This window comes from Salvia miltiorrhiza, chromosome 8 (genome assembly GCF_028751815.1).
Source record: "Salvia miltiorrhiza cultivar Shanhuang (shh) chromosome 8, IMPLAD_Smil_shh, whole genome shotgun sequence".
NCBI lineage: Eukaryota > Viridiplantae > Streptophyta > Magnoliopsida > Lamiales > Lamiaceae > Salvia > Salvia miltiorrhiza.
Window position 1 is genome coordinate 32,918,506 of NC_080394.1, and position 15,742 is coordinate 32,934,247.

General features: G+C 37.3%; 3 protein-coding genes across 8 annotated transcripts; 2 read left to right on the top strand and 1 right to left on the bottom strand.

Annotated features, from left to right (window-relative positions):
- Positions 1-760: 760 nt before the first annotated feature.
- Positions 761-4,745, top strand: LOC130997787 (UDP-glycosyltransferase 86A1-like). Its single transcript, XM_057923211.1, has 2 exons — positions 761-1,259; positions 3,335-4,745. Exons 1-2 carry the CDS (start codon positions 761-763, stop codon positions 4,267-4,269), a joined length of 1,434 nt encoding a protein of 477 aa, XP_057779194.1. The 3' UTR covers positions 4,270-4,745.
- A 2,402-nt stretch (positions 4,746-7,147) lies between these two features.
- On the bottom strand, positions 7,148-15,708 carry LOC130997788 (phosphoglycerate kinase, cytosolic-like). 6 transcript variants are annotated; one of them, XM_057923213.1, is made up of 15 exons: positions 15,372-15,687; positions 15,228-15,274; positions 14,086-14,368; positions 13,644-13,987; positions 13,257-13,542; positions 13,054-13,121; positions 12,650-12,895; positions 12,138-12,213; positions 11,903-11,979; positions 11,767-11,816; positions 11,127-11,211; positions 10,948-11,046; positions 10,181-10,564; positions 9,730-9,826; positions 7,148-7,427 (listed from the first exon to the last, which is right to left on the bottom strand). In XM_057923213.1, the coding sequence occupies exons 1-13, from the start codon at positions 15,541-15,543 to the stop codon at positions 10,331-10,333; spliced, it is 2,067 nt and encodes a 688-aa protein (XP_057779196.1). In that variant the 5' UTR covers positions 15,544-15,687; the 3' UTR covers positions 7,148-7,427; positions 9,730-9,826; positions 10,181-10,330. The 6 variants fall into 6 exon arrangements, with proteins under 6 accessions (XP_057779196.1, XP_057779198.1, XP_057779197.1 ...); XM_057923215.1 differs by lacking the exon at positions 12,650-12,895; XM_057923214.1 differs by lacking the exon at positions 7,148-7,427 and having other exon boundaries at positions 9,632-9,826; positions 15,372-15,708.
- Positions 7,951-9,698, top strand: LOC130997789 (UDP-glycosyltransferase 86A1-like). Its single transcript, XM_057923219.1, has 2 exons — positions 7,951-8,660; positions 8,746-9,698. Exons 1-2 carry the CDS (start codon positions 8,171-8,173, stop codon positions 9,627-9,629), a joined length of 1,374 nt encoding a protein of 457 aa, XP_057779202.1. The 5' UTR covers positions 7,951-8,170; the 3' UTR covers positions 9,630-9,698.
- Positions 15,709-15,742: the final 34 nt, after the last annotated feature.

The window sequence follows — 15,742 nt, forward strand, 5'->3', positions numbered from 1 at the left end:
CGCCTAGTAATTGTAAAAAAATAAAACAGGGGATTTCAAACCCCATCAATTTCAACTAAATAAAAAAAACATAAGTAATGAAAATCACAACTATACCTTCCAATTTCGACATCCATAGAACCTTCTACCGGGGTTTTCGTTCGTCCATGATGTCATTATCGAAGCCCTTATCTTCTGGTCTTCCAATTCGCACTCACAATACATTATATTATCGGAGCCCCCAAACTGACGTCGGTCGCGCCACGAGCTCGACGCAGAACCACCGGAGATGGAATTCAAACTCATTACTCCCCTCGAAATCTCAAAAGACAGTGAAACCCTCTAACAATTTCACCAAAAATCGAAAGCTTCGGCCAAATCTTGATGCCCTAGTCGCGATTTAGGGTTCGTCAGTTCTCAGAGAATCCCCAAATTATATGGGGATAGACGAAAAAAAAAGCCAAAAATAATTAAATTACAAACGGAGTTAACGCTCCGTTAGAGTGAGGGGCCAATTTGACGAATATTATTGACTATAGGGGTTTAGTTGACACACCCCTGCCCATAGGGTGTTAATAGCTACAAGGACCTCTACGTTATGGCCCAATTGATACTTAACCCTTTTAAAAATTGTTATCAGTATTTAGTGAAGCAATTAATTAAAGAGATAGTTTACACAGATGGCGACAATCTTATGAGAAACTCATTTCATCAGATCCTAGTTGTGCTATAAATAAGGGAGGGGAGTGGGAGGTCCAAGAGCAGCAAAAAAAAGAAAGAAATGGGAAGCGCAAAATGGCATGCAATAATGATCTCGCTCCCACACCAAGGCCACATCAACCCATTCGTCCACCTCGCCCTCAAGCTCGCCTCCAAGGGCTTCACCGTCACTTTCGTCCACCTCGAATCCGTCCATTACAAACTCGGCCGCGAGGCCGATCCGTTCTCGGAGGCGCGGCGGTCGGGCCTCGACATCCGCTACGCCACCATTGGCGACGGGCTTCCCCTGGAGTTCGATCGCGACCTCCACTTCGAGGAGCACTGGAGGGTTATGATGCGCGATTTTCCGGCGCGTGTGGATGAGTTTGTGGGGAAAGCGATGCGGAGTGATCCGGATTGGGAGTACTTGTTGGTGACGGATACGTTTTATCCGTGGCCGGCCGTCGTTGCTCCGAAGTATAACCTCGTCAACGTGTCCTTCTGGACGCAGACGGCCTTGACGTTTGCTCTGCCCTACCATTGGCATCTTCTCCAACTAAATGGTCATTTTCCATGCAAAGGTGTGTTACCTCAAACTCAATCCCCCTCTTTTCTCTCCTTTGTGTTGAATTCAATGTATGCATTTATAATGTGATTATATGAGTTAGGTGTGACTGACGCCACTCAAATGTATGAGGTATCTTTTTGAAGGAATGAGATTTACTGTACCACACTTTATGTTTCACTTTGTGTCCCACTTTCAATTTTATTTATTTTTTTATATATTTTTTCTTCAATTTCAACTTTATATGCTTTAGTTTAATTTTGTGATTATTAACTAGGGTTTATTCCATCAATCTAGGATATATAATTATTTTTTATCATTTAATTTCACTTTTACTATTAGTTAATAATAGGTTGATAAATTCAAAGTCATGGTATATATTTTTTAAAAAATTTAATTTTTTAAAATAAAAATTAAATATAATTCATAGTATCATAATAAATTTTATTTTTATAAAAAAATATTTTTAAAATAATAGATATAAAAATGGGACACAGTGACACACATAAAATTATGAGACACTGGATCTGATCTCCTTTTTGAATGATATATAGTAGCTAAATGATTCATGGGACGCACATAAATTATTAATTTAAATAATGAATGTATACTAATCGAAAAAATTATTATTTAATTTTGAAAGATGCACAAGGAAATAATTAAATAAAATTTTGGGAGTGTGTATTAAATAGCTAAATTATCAATAGAAATTTTAAACAAAAGTAAGGAGATTATAGGTTTATTGAAATTTATAAGAATACAAATTTTTTAAGCATTAATTCACTTTAAAGAAAAAAAACAATCTAGCATACTTTTTTTACAAAAAAAAATAACTAAAACCAAATTTAAATGGTGGAATCAATAATAATTAATTAATAGCAGGTAAAGGATTTGAATGTTATAAAAAACTACTTCCTTCGTCCACGAAATGAGTATCCATATTTCTATTTTAGTCTGTCCATGAAATGAGTAATCATTTCCCTTTTTATCAACTGTACCCCACACAATCCTTTAATTAATATTCTCAAAAAGTGAGACACTTATTCTACTAGCACCACACTCAATACATTTCTTAAAACTTGTTCGTCTCCAAATGGGTACTCATTTCGTGGACGGGGGATTATAAAGAAACAAAAACCAAAATTTTGAAACAACTAAAATAAATTTAAAAAACACAATTATACATGACGCTTTGCATATAAAACATCATGTGTATTAATTAAAAACAAACACATACATGACGCTTTAATTTTATCAAATTATCATATATACTATAATACTTACTATGAATACATGATTCTTCTTGTAGAAATGTCATCTATTCCAATCTTGACATTTCATATGATACTTTTTTCAAAGCATCATGTATGCTAAAAAGGCGTTCATGACACTTTTTAGGGAAAAAAATGTTATCTAACTAGTGTTAAGTATATATGCTCAATTTTGCTCTAAATTCATTGACTCTTAGGGAATTTTAATTTTCACATACCCTATATAAAGTTGGTAAATTATAAATACCTCAACTTTGATAAATTTTAAAATTTCCTCAAAAATAAGATTTTGGCTAAATTGAAAGTGATGTGACATCGAAATTTTTAGAGACCACCGTCTCAATTTTTTTTTTATAAACTCTAGATAAACGTCTAAAATTTTTTATGACATCGATTTTGATTTGAATCTTAACTTATATTTATTCACTGACTTTATAGAGCATGAGAAAAATAAAAATGTTCTATAGATTAAGAGCCAATTAACACTATTATAATGATGCGTGTGTGTGCATGCGTGGACGGCCGAGTCTGCAATTTATTTAGAAAATAAAAAGTAATTATATATACATTTGATCGCATATTCATCCATTTGATTTTTCATGAAAAAAAAAATTATACAAATACATACAAATTGTATTTTGAATATATCTGAAAAAAGCAACACATAATATAATACGTACAAAAGATGCAACAAAACTTGGTTTGCTCACGGCTGGTAGTTTGGGCTATCTGCAGATGCAACAAAACTTGTAACTGACCTTCAATATTGAAAATAAAATAAGAGTTGTAATTAATGAATTTGAGTGTTGTTGAAGTGCAGACAAGATGGAGGAGGAAATTGACTACATTCCCGGAGTGGAGTCAATAAATACAAAAGATGTAATGTCGTACTTGAAGGAATCCGGGGTGTCCAGCATAGTCACAAAAGCAATGGCCGCCGCATTCGACGCCGTCAAATCGGCCGATTTCATTCTCCACAACACCATGCATGAATTAGAACCCCAAACCCTATCCGCTCTCCACAAATACCAACCCAATTACGCCGTCGGACCCCTCAACTTCTCCAAAAATCTCCACCACAGCGCCGTCAGCAACAGCTTATGGTCCGAAGCCGACTGCACCGACTGGCTCCGCTCCAAGCCTCCCGCCTCGGTTCTCTACGTCTCCTTCGGGAGCTTCATCCACACCACGAAGCAGGTGATGGAAGAATTGGCCCACGGCCTCCTCCTCAGCGGCGTCGACTTCGTTTGGGTCATTAGGCCTGGTATCCTGAGCTCCGGCGACGCCGACGCTTTGCCGGAGGGTTTCGGGGATGAGATTAAGGGGAAGGGCTTGGTTGTTCCTTGGTGCAACCAGATTAGGGTTCTCTCGAACCCTGCAGTTGGAGGGTTTCTGACGCACTGTGGATGGAACTCGACCCTGGAGAGCATGTGGTGCGGCGTGCCGATGATTTGTTACCCCATAGCCTATGATCAAACCGCGAATAGGAAACTGGTGATTGAGAAATGGAAGTTTGGGGTGAATCTCTGCGACGGGGAGCGTCTTGACAGGGCGGAGATTGCTGAGAAAATTAAGGGTTTTATGAGTGGGGCTTCGTTGGAAAAACTGAGGCAGGAGGCGACCAAATTGAAAGCGGCGATGGAGAAGGCGTTGGAATTTGATGGGTCGTCGGAGAGGAATTTTGATCGGTTTGTGGAGGATTTGAAGGCCAAGATTGTGGATGTTAAGAGTCGAGTTGCTAGGGAGATCAGGTAATTCATATTGACGATCGATCGAGGATTTACATGGAGTTCGAGGGTTTTTTAGGACAGTAATTTAGATTGATTTGGAAATTAGGACAATAACTTTCAAACTTGTAAAAATAGGACACTAATTTTTTTTAGAGTAAAACAGGACACTAATTAATAAGTGTTGCATCCGCAGGACATTTTTTAGCCAATTATCGGCTGAGAAATGTCCTATTTTTACGACGCTTATTAATTAGTGTCCTATTTTACTCTAAAAAATAATTAGTGTCCTATTTTTACAAGTCCGAAAGTTATTGTCCTAATTTTCAAATCAATCTAAGTTAATGTCCTAAAACATCCCCTGACTCGATTTACATGTATTAAATAAATTTGTGCACTGCACTAAGATTTTGTGCGGGAAACACTACTCTAGTCTAGTGATCATATATATTATGGTCGATCAAATATCTTTACCTAATTATGTTGTTTATGTTTACATCTTTAATATTGCTTACCCCTTCATCCCATTACAAATGTCCCACTTTTTATAATGGGATCACTATAAAAAAAGTTTAGTGACATCTAGACCATATTTGTGTTATAAAAATTAATGACGTTTGAAAGTGTAACTATTAGTGATTAGCTACATCATCAAATGTCACTAATTTTTATGATTACATAATAGCTATCAAGTTTCATGTCACTAGTGGATTTTTTTTTTTTTTTTTGTAGTGGATGTTGCATTATAAATGTCTCATTCTTTTTTTGGCAAATAATTAAAAGATTTTAATGGGCCCACCTACCATATTCTCTTTATATACGTACTTTTTAAATAATATTTAAATAATTTCCACCAACTCACTTTATTTACTAATTACACGTTTCTTAATTTTCGTGTCCAAAAGTAATATGATATTTGTAATAGGACGGATGAAGTATGAAGTACAATAGATTAATCTAGTTATCTTTTCAAGTGGTACATATAGTCCTAAAACTTGGGGGTGATGACAATTAGTTATTAGAGCATCCACATCCACATACTCGATATCCCCCTTACTTGACTAAGAGGGAGATCGAATAAGCCGATGTGGAATGGCGGTGACTCGAGGCTTACTCGAAAGAACGAGTAAGACTCATTCTCGGTTATAAATGGTCCTATTAAAAAAATATTGATAAAAATCTGATTTTTTGAACTAGAATTCGACCGTTACCTTTTTTTTAATATTTTTCTTCTTTTAATTCATTCAACCATTTTATTATTATTATTATTATTATTATTATTTTCTTTCATTTGACCGTTGCTTTTTTCTTTTCTTTTTTTTTATAAATTTTATTATATTTAAACTCTCTCTCTCCACAAAAAATCATACACCACAATTCTCTTCAGTCACTCTCACTCAAACTCTTTCAATTTTCTCTTCATCCCCTCTCTCAAACTCTTTCAAAATGGATCCGAATAATCTCGACTACTATTCTCCAAATTGGATCCCCGATTTTACCGGCGACTATCATCTCGATTATCGGGACTCAACTTGGGGGAAGAGCCCCCAACGACCGAGGAGGCGGTGCGCCGACGGCCTATAGTGCCTCAGCGGCGCCGAAGCGTGGCGGGCGGCGGAAGGCGGTGGCCTTCAAGGAAAAGGCGCCAGTGGCAGAGGAGGGCATGGCCTTCTGTCATACCTACACCCTTGAGGAGACAGACCTCAATGGAAGAATTTGGGTGGAGGAGACGAACGACGCCATCCGGGGTGTCGATTAAAAGGGTGAGGCCTATTAGCAACGCGCCCTCAACCGGGTGAACGCCATCATCGGTGCCAACCTCAACCACCGGCAAATAAAATTTCATTGGTCCCGCGTGAGTTCGGAGGTGAAGCTTTGGGAGGCGGTTTGGGTCGAGACCAACGCCAAGTGGCCATCCGGCCATTCCGACGACATGATTTGGGAGAAGGCCCAAATTCTCAATGCTGCACGGAGCAAAAGCGGTGCCTTCAAGCTGTGGAACACATGAAAAATACTCCAGACGAACAGGAAGTTCAAGAGCTTGTACCTCGAGGGAGACGTGCATTCATCCATGAGGACAAGGACTAGTGAGAGCGGCGACTTCACCACCTTGACTTCGGGCGAGGAAATCTCGTCTTCCCGCTCTATTTGAAACAAAGCGGTGAAGGCGGTGGCGAGAGCGACGAAGGGAAAGGAAAGACGAAAGGCTTGGCGTCGCAAGGCTCGGAGGCTCCACCCGAATGCAAGGAGTACATGACGAATACCGACGCCAAGCTCGATCGAATGATAGATGAGTACGCCACGAAGAATGCCCTCAAGAGGGAGATCCACGACGATCAGATCTTGTTCATGAGAGCAGCTAAGAAATCCACAAGGAACGAGTGGCGGCGATTCTAGCTCGGCAAAGGGGTGATGAAAATTAGCTAGTTTTTTTATGTAATTTTTAATTATGTCCTTAGTTTTTTTGTATGTAGTTTTTAGGTTTTTCAAATTAATGAAATTTTAATTTGAAGTAATTATGTTATTTAAATTGGTGCAATTTAAATTCAATGAAAAATACAAAAATCTAAACTAATGAGAATGAGTCTCCCCAATGTGGGGTGGTTACTCATAAGTGGTCTCCCACTCCATTGAGTAAGAAGCTTACTCAAGGAAAGTGGTCTCCCTCAGTCCCATTATAAGTGATGCAGTTCTTTTAGGCACGATATTTAAGAAGTAGTTGTTTAGTGTATTAAATGTATTTAATTATATGTATAATTAAAGATTTAAAAAAATTAAAAATAAAGAATGAGTATTAGTTAGGGCGATTAGAAAAATAAGGGTGTAATTAGTTTTATTAATAGAATCTTAAATTCTCTAATTTTTATCAAAAAAGAAAACGACTCATTTTCGTCGAAACAGTTCAAAAAGGAATACGATTCACTTCGGTGGAACAGACCAAGTACTATTTTACAAATTACAAATATATTTTTGAATATAAATTTTGAATTTAGATATTTAATCCATCTATTAAATCTAAACCCAATATATTCTTTTACAGGAGTCTTAGTACACTTTTTGGGTCACAAGGAACAAATGCTTGGTCAAAATTCTTCATTTCGCAACCAATCAAAAGAGCACAGCTTTCTTCAAAGTTGATGGAAAAGAAAGAGGGAAGGAAACTTCCAGTGTCGTCAAAGTTGAAGTCTGTTTAGTCAAAATATGCTCAATTAAGGATTAAGGAGCTTTTGATTATAAATAATTATAATAAAAAAGATAAATATCCCTTTTACCATGACACAAATTTTAATAAATTATTTGAGCGAGTCGTGAGTGGCATAATAATTTCACATTTTTATTATAATTTTAAATTAATTAATTTAATTGAATGGTGGATCCAGAACAACAATAATGATAAATAAAAAGTAATATTGTGGTTATGATTAAGTGAACTGTGTGAATGGAATAAATGATCCAATTTTATTGTAATTTTAAATTGATCAATTTAGTTGAAAGATGTTTCCAATAATAACAATATTGATAAATAAGGAGTAATATTGAAGGTTATAATTATTGAAATATATTTATTAAAAAGGAAATAAAATGAATATATTTTTGAGTATTTTTTGATGAACAGAGAGTATTTTTTTATAATAATAAAATAACTAGTTTATTAATTGAATCATTAAATAAAATTAAAAAGCAATGAAGAAAGTTATGACAATGAAATAAAATGAAGCGATTACCACATGATTGATCCTACTTTTCTGGGCTCTTGCGTGGCTACATTTCCCTTTTATTTAGTTGACACTAACACATACATACATAAAACAAAAACTCATGAGGCCCCATTGTTTGAATTGTAGTAGTTGTTATTCCCAAGCCCCAAATGCCAATGACTCACTCACCCCAATCTACAAGACACACCACCACCTTAAACATCACAAAAAATGGGCGAAAAAATGGGTCATGCAATCATGGTGGCACTTCCATACCAAGGCCACATAACTCCTTACACGAATCTGGCCATCAAACTGGCTTCAAAGGGCATCGTCGTCACCTTCGTCCACCTAGAATTCATACACCACAAATTACCCCAACCCGACCCTTTCTCCATGCCTCGGGACTCCGGTCTCGATATCCGTTACACGACCATCAGCGATGGCTTTCCCCTGGATCACGATCGAGAAGACGACAACTACTGGGAGTCTATGTTCCAACATTTTTGGATTCGCGTTGATGAATTCGTTGGAGAGTTAATCCGGTCGGAGCCAGATTTGGCCCCTTTTCTGGTCACTGATACTTTGTTTACATGGCAAACGCCCGTCGCCGATAGGCACAACCTCTTGAAGGTATCGTTCTGGACCGAGCCAGCTTTGGTGTTTTCTTTAGCTTACCACGTTCAACTTCTACGACAAAATGGCCATTTTCCGTGTAAAGGTACGTCTCCTCTGTTTTGTTTGTGTTGTTGCTTCTCTTAAGATGAAATTCTGTGTTAATTAATTTGTTGTTGAATGATGAGCAGACCATGTCGAGGAGGAAATAGATTACGTAGATGGAGTTAAGTCGATGAATACGAAGGATTTGATGCCGTATCTCAAGGAATCCGGCACTAGAAGCCTAGTGCACAGGGTGGAGATGAAGGCGTTCGAGGAAGTGAAGAAGGCTGATTTTATCTTGCACAACACAGTTTATGAGTTGGAATCTGAGACACTATCAGCTCTCAACAAAATCCAGCGCAACTACGCAGTTGGCCCCATTAGCTTCTCCAAAAATCTATCTGCCTATGCTGTCAGCAGGAGCTTATGGTCCGAATCAGACTGCTCCGAGTGGCTCCAATCCAAGCCGCCCGGTTCGGTTCTGTACGTCTCGTTCGGGAGCTTTCTTCAGGCCAGCAAGCACGTCGTTGGAGAAATAGCTTATGGACTTGTGCTCAGCCGAGTAAGTTTCGTTTGGGTGATGCGAGAGGATGCTGATTTGCCGAGTGGGTTCAGGGACGAGATCAAAGAAAGGGGACTGGTCGTGCCGTGGTGCGATCAAATTAGGGTTCTTTCAAATCCGGCCGTTGGAGGGTTCTTGACGCACTGTGGGTGGAACTCGGTGTTGGAGAGCATGTGGTGTGGCGTCCCGATGATTTGTTATCCGTTGGATTACGATCAACCCACGAATCGGAAATTGGTGGTCGACGACTGGAAGATCGGGATCAATCTTTGCGAGGGTGAATGTGTTGAGAGGGAGGAAGTTTCGGAGAAGACGGACGAGTTTATGAATGGAGGTGTTTCGGAGAGGCTGAGGCAGGAGCTGAAGAAAGTGGGTGCCAAACTGCATCAGGCATTGGAAAGTGATGGATCATCTGAGGCCAATTTCGATCAATTTGTAAAGGATTTGAAAGCCAAATTAGCTGGCTAAGGTTTCCAAGTTCAAAGCAATCTTTAAAAGAAAAGTTTTACTCTGTTTAAACAAGAATAATTTCTTTAACCTCTCAATAGTCAAAGCATGTACATTTTACCTGTAAATCTGTGCAGGAAAGCAGTTTTCATTGAATTGGAGATGCAATCAGCAGCAAGCTGGCCAACTTTCACCAGCCAAATGCAATGCAATAGATTCTACATATAATTGAACAACGAAAAAATTAGTTAAACTAGAAATTAACAAGAAATTAATGTCAAAACAGAAAGCGGACTAACTCTAAAGAAGGAATGATGAAATTTGATAAATCAGTAACAGAAAGAATCATTAACTGCTTATCTCTGATCGATATATTTATTGTACTTGGAAACTTAATACACTATCAACAATAGTTGTAGTTTTCCGAAATACTGGTGAAATAAATAGTAAAATTTAGAGGACTGTAAAGTTATGAATGATAAAGTAATCATATAAAGGAGATCATGAGAAATATCAAATATGCTTCAAAAATTGAAGTTTTTTCAGTTGTTAATCGATTAGAAACATCTTACCTTGTCTTAAAGAGGGGCTCTGTCCAGGAAATGACCATTGCTAGCAAGGAGAGCTAGACCACTTCTCAGGCAGCAAATTACAAGCTCACCAATTCTTAACCGAGATAAACTCCAAGATATATACACAGACTGTACGGACTGTCCTATTCTTCAGCCTTTGTTTTCCACTTTAGAAAGTAAGAGTCTGTACATAGGGTCACCGCGATCTAACACGTGCCTTTCCCAATCAGATGGCACCCCAAATGGATTCTCCTTAAGCCATCCTACTTCTTTAGTTTCCACGTATGCCGAGTGTTCCACAACTGCAAGCTTTCCCTTGCCATATATAAAGAATTCTTCTTTCATTCTCATAGCGACAGCTTCTATATCAGATTGGAGAAATACCTGCAAATCAAGAGAGGGGAAATGCATAGATGTCTATTTAGTATTTACCAGCTGACTTTGTTGCATATTGGATTACAACGATAGGCCAAGGTTCCATCAAAAGCTTTCAGCCTTAAACAATGAAAACCCTTAGTACTGAAGTGCTTTATCTGTTTTAGATAGCTTATGTAGTTTATGAGTCGAAGAAAATTTTGTTTTCAAATCTCAGTAATATAGAGCATAAATTATCCCTTCATATATCTGGTTTATAGTTATAATCCTTATCTGTAACAGATTCAATATGAATTAGTATCATTTGGATAGAGTTATATCCAAATACAATAATAATCAATTTCTAATAGGTATTTCAAAAATGATAGTAGAGCATGTTAATGATTTTGTACCTTCCCACCACACACTAGCCTATCAGCTATTGCTTCAACTAACGACTTCTGCAACATTCTCCACCGGAATTGTGGTTTGTTGAAGTCGGGGTTCGGACACTGGGATCACAATACACCTTGTTTGATGAGAAGGAATATCATAAAATGTGCTGGTGCGACAAAAAAAGCCAGTATATTACCTGTATTGATACAAGAACCAAATCCCCTGGGTAACTGGAAACTATGGACCGAAAAGTTGATGTTGCGTTTGTTGCAATGAAGTGCCTAAAGGCAAGATTGGCCATTTAGGCATTGATATATAAACTCCATTGCTAAGTACTATATAAAATATAGTAATTCTTAATTCTTACTAACAAAAAAAAAAAAAAAGCAGCAGCAGCATTCATCCTCTCCTCTAAACCTAATACTCACAGCACCATGAGAATAGTCATAGCTTCATTCTTCAGCATTCAATCTTTTGTAGCATAAATCTGAAACATCGAATTTAATTTTACTAATTCCACAATCAATAAGTTTAGTTATTCAAGAGTTTCTGAGGAGAGGATCATCCTTTACGTGCATGATTTTCCCCCAATAAAAGTTTCCTTCCACCTAGTAATTGCCAATTGAACTTGGTCTTGAATCTTGATGTTCAGATATTTTGTCCTTTGATTATGATGATTTTTTTTTTACTTTTTACAATGTAGACCACCGGGTAGACACGTTTTCATTTACCTGATGCTAAATTTTAGCTATGGACTGAATTAGTATTATATTATCAGCTGCTAAATGGAACCGCACAGTGAAAGCATATAGCCATGCAGGGATGAAACTACGTACACATTGTGGATGCCAAGTCGATGAACATCATCTAGACAACGATCAACCAGCTGAAACAAGATCAGAGGAAAAAAGCCTAGTTAATTTACAACTTAAAATTCAACTATCAATATCTTTACAAGAAACAATAACCTACCTTTGCATTCATTTCGAGCCCAAGAAAGTTCATATCTTCTAATCTCCTTCCCATTCCAAACAAAAACAAACCATTACCTGTATCAAGCACATAATTGGGGTGGTTATTCTATTAGACTGGCTATAGATATAAAGAAGGTCCTAAGCTTAATTACTCAAACAGAAAACCTTCAGCAGATTAACAACATTTGAGAGCAAAACTACTATTTTCTGGCATATTAGCCGAGAGACATTACCACTTCCAACATCAACAATCAGAGGTCTCATTGGATCATCATAGACAACACTCCAGTCTATCAGAAAGGGATACGCCTGCAAAATTCAAAAGATTATAAAAGACTCAAACATCAGCAAGAACAGAGTAAGATTCCAGATTGTTGATGAAATAATGAAAAACCACACTAAATTTCCTAGATGGAGGCACGAGCTTGGATAAGATAAATACGTAGTGAAAGAGGAAGGATGAATCTATCTTCTTGATTAAAATTTCCAGAACACCACAGCAATTCCTCTGACAACCTTTTTATTACTGAATTTTAAAACTACATGGTTCATCCAAAAAGGGCATGAACTGACCTATTCTTACACAACAAGATTATTTATTGTTCATAAGGTTTATTCAGGACAGTTTCCAGTAAGTGTTTATATGAATCGTTAATCTTTCTTTCATGCAGTTTTTACTTTATTTATTACCAAAACACTATACTTGACTGCTAATACAGTCGAAGATGGAGTAGCAGATACATACTCTATCCAATGCCAATACCCCTGGAAGTTTTCCTCCTTTAAGAACCTCCCAAACAACTGCAGCACTTTTGAGAAAATTATCATGTGAAAAAGACTTTGATTTCCCCAGTGATTCTTCAAATTCCATTTTTCCAACAAAAGTTATGTTGCAACTGCTGAGTGTACCAAGTGCTTCAGCAAGTTTAAATGTCCCAACTTTGTCTTGTTTTCTAGGGCTAAATCTCAATGGGCCAATCCACGTTATTTTCTGAAGAAAATGAATAAAAAAATGTAAAGAGAAACATATCGATGCTGAAAAGTTCACAGGACACTATTTATGAAGGGAAAACCAAGCAATTGCATTTTAACTCAACAATGAATAAAGTAAGCTTCTCTCAGAACAGATATTTCTGTGACATTTAGCACCTTGCTCTCTGAAAGAAAATAGGTAATCTCTTCTAATGATCTTGGTCCAATATCAACAGGTTGCCAACCTGGAACCATACAAATTTGCAATAAAAATGATATGTGATAAATATATCATATTATGAAATTCTGGTTTAATTTGCCACATTTAATTATAGCATGTGCATCACACATACACAGAGCAAGGTGCTTCTCAATGATACCTTCGGGAATAGAATGAACAGAAGCTATCTGAATCTCCTCCGACACATGATCCGTGATGCACCAAACATCTTGAGGCAGAACAACTGGAATATTTCTCAACTTTGCAGACTCCACTATCCTAGTAGCTTCTTCTAGAGCTCCAGTTTCCACAAATTTCATGGGAATGGGTGCTCCTAGAGCATGCAATATTTGAAATGCCATAGTTCCAACAAAGACTAAGCCATCACATGTAGATACTAAAGACTGCAAGGCTGCAGCTTTGTCTGCCAGTTTTCCTCCACCTATCTGTGCATGAAACATTGAAGCCCTATGAATAATATAGAAAAAGGTTCGGAAGAAATATGCAATTCTAAATAAGTTTCTTTAAGTTGAGAATATAACATTACAATAGCCATATAGGGCCTTTCAGTGTTTTTGATAATTTTCTTCAGCTTATATAGGCCCTCCTCAAAGTAAAACCCCGCGATGCAGGCATAGCAAAATCTAGCAGCGCCAACTGTTGAAGCAAGAACTTTATGAGATTCAGAAAAGGCATCATTAACAATTATATCAACCCCAGAAACAAGTTCTTTGGCAAACTTTGAACAGTTTGCTCTTTCCCCCTTGAAGCAGAAAAGATTCTCAATCAAAAGAATGCCAGGTGTTTTACTATCATCCACATCTAAATGCATGAATCCTGAAACATGTTTCACTGGAACAACTTCAAGTTCAAGCATGGATGACAGGAAATCTGCAGCACACAGAAAACATTCAATAAATGAGGACTCAAGATGTAATTACATTGCGAAAACTGTCATGATCATTGAACTAGTAGAATCAAATGCACACCTGCAACAGATTTTGTCGAGAGACTTCCTTCTACATTGAACTTAGGGTTTGCACTCTCATTCCAACTACCCACCAGAATCACTTTTGCCCTTGAATCATACAAGTACTTAATGGTGGAGAAAGCATTTTCTGGCAACGGTTTATGATCCTTCATCCCTTGAAGTATGACCAGTGTATCAAACCTGACCATGACAACTTTTCCAAATAGCTCCTTCCTGGGGAAGTTCCTCAGGGATTGTACATTTGGAAACACAGCAAATTTTCTGCGATCATAATTATAATCCTAGAGAATGATAATACAAAAATTATTTTGTGAGGCTACCCTGCACACGAGAATCAAGTTCCATCATAAATCCTTTTCTGTCTTGTAATTTTATTTGAGGGGAAGGGGGGGTGCAGCCATGTTGGGGTGCTATTTTAACAACGAATAAGAATAACTGATAAAATGACCAAAGTGACCAATAAAATCTTTGAATCTCAGAATATTCAGGGGGCGTATACTTTGCATGATTGATTATATGTATGATTGAGTATTTTTATCCTCAAGAGTAGGATATCTCCAATCCCACCCTTTCCATGGGATAAGAATCAAGCAAAACTAGCTTGAATGATAGAAATAATCAAGGGCCTTGGGATATCCCAAAGTTGCAATCCATCAAAGTAAACAAGGGATTAGCCTTGCTATTTTTATCAATCAAGGCCAATCCTCCAAAGTAAACGCTCCTCATAAAGCAAATAGCAAGATAAAACAACCAGTGTAATCAACAGCAAGTACAGTCATATGCAAAATATCGTATGACGATTAGACTCATAGATTCCTCTCCAAACTTATGAAGGAGTGAATTTGTAGATATGTTTAAGCATGGCTAGTTTGATATGAAGAAAGTTCTAAAAGGCATGAACTTTTCCATTACATAACTTTTTAAGCCGTATCTATTTTATCTGACGCCAGTTCCAGAGATAGATAAAAACTACTTCATTACGTTTCCATACTGTAAAGTAGATAATTCATTTTGCTGCATAATAAACAATTAACGGCCAGTGACATGCATTTTCAAACAAATTAAAAAAAAATCTTTACACATAACCATTAAGATTAGATGGCAGAGATCATTGCAGAAAAATAGCAGGGATCTATGTACCTCTTGTACAAGTGAATGCTGAGTCCAATCAACCAGCTCACTAAGTGCTAAAAAAATAATAGAAAATATAAAGCGATTAATAATTTGTTTCGGTGAGTTGTAGTGATGAAGTAGCAGAATTAGAAGAATGCATAAAGAGAGAACCTGGGAGTGGAGAGAGATGGATGCTACGTCTCTTTTTGGTATGCGCAGTGAGATTTCTGGGATGATAGCATGACTTATCCGACGGGGCTTTGAGAGAAATGGAAGCGAAAACTTGGCTATTCGAGCTGTTGAAGAAGATATTTGTTAGACGAAACTCAACAACTTGATTCATTTTTGCAATGCTCAGTGTATCTACTAGCAGTTGGGATTATCTTCTCCTAAATTCCTCTTTATCAGACAAAACTTGAACCAAAACAGACTCTCCTCCTCTACTCTCTCAGTACTCAGTAGTGTTGGGCCGTTTGGCTTTGCCTCTTTTCTTCTTCTCTTTTCCTTTGGCTTTCCCAATAGTAATAAATAAAACGTCCAAT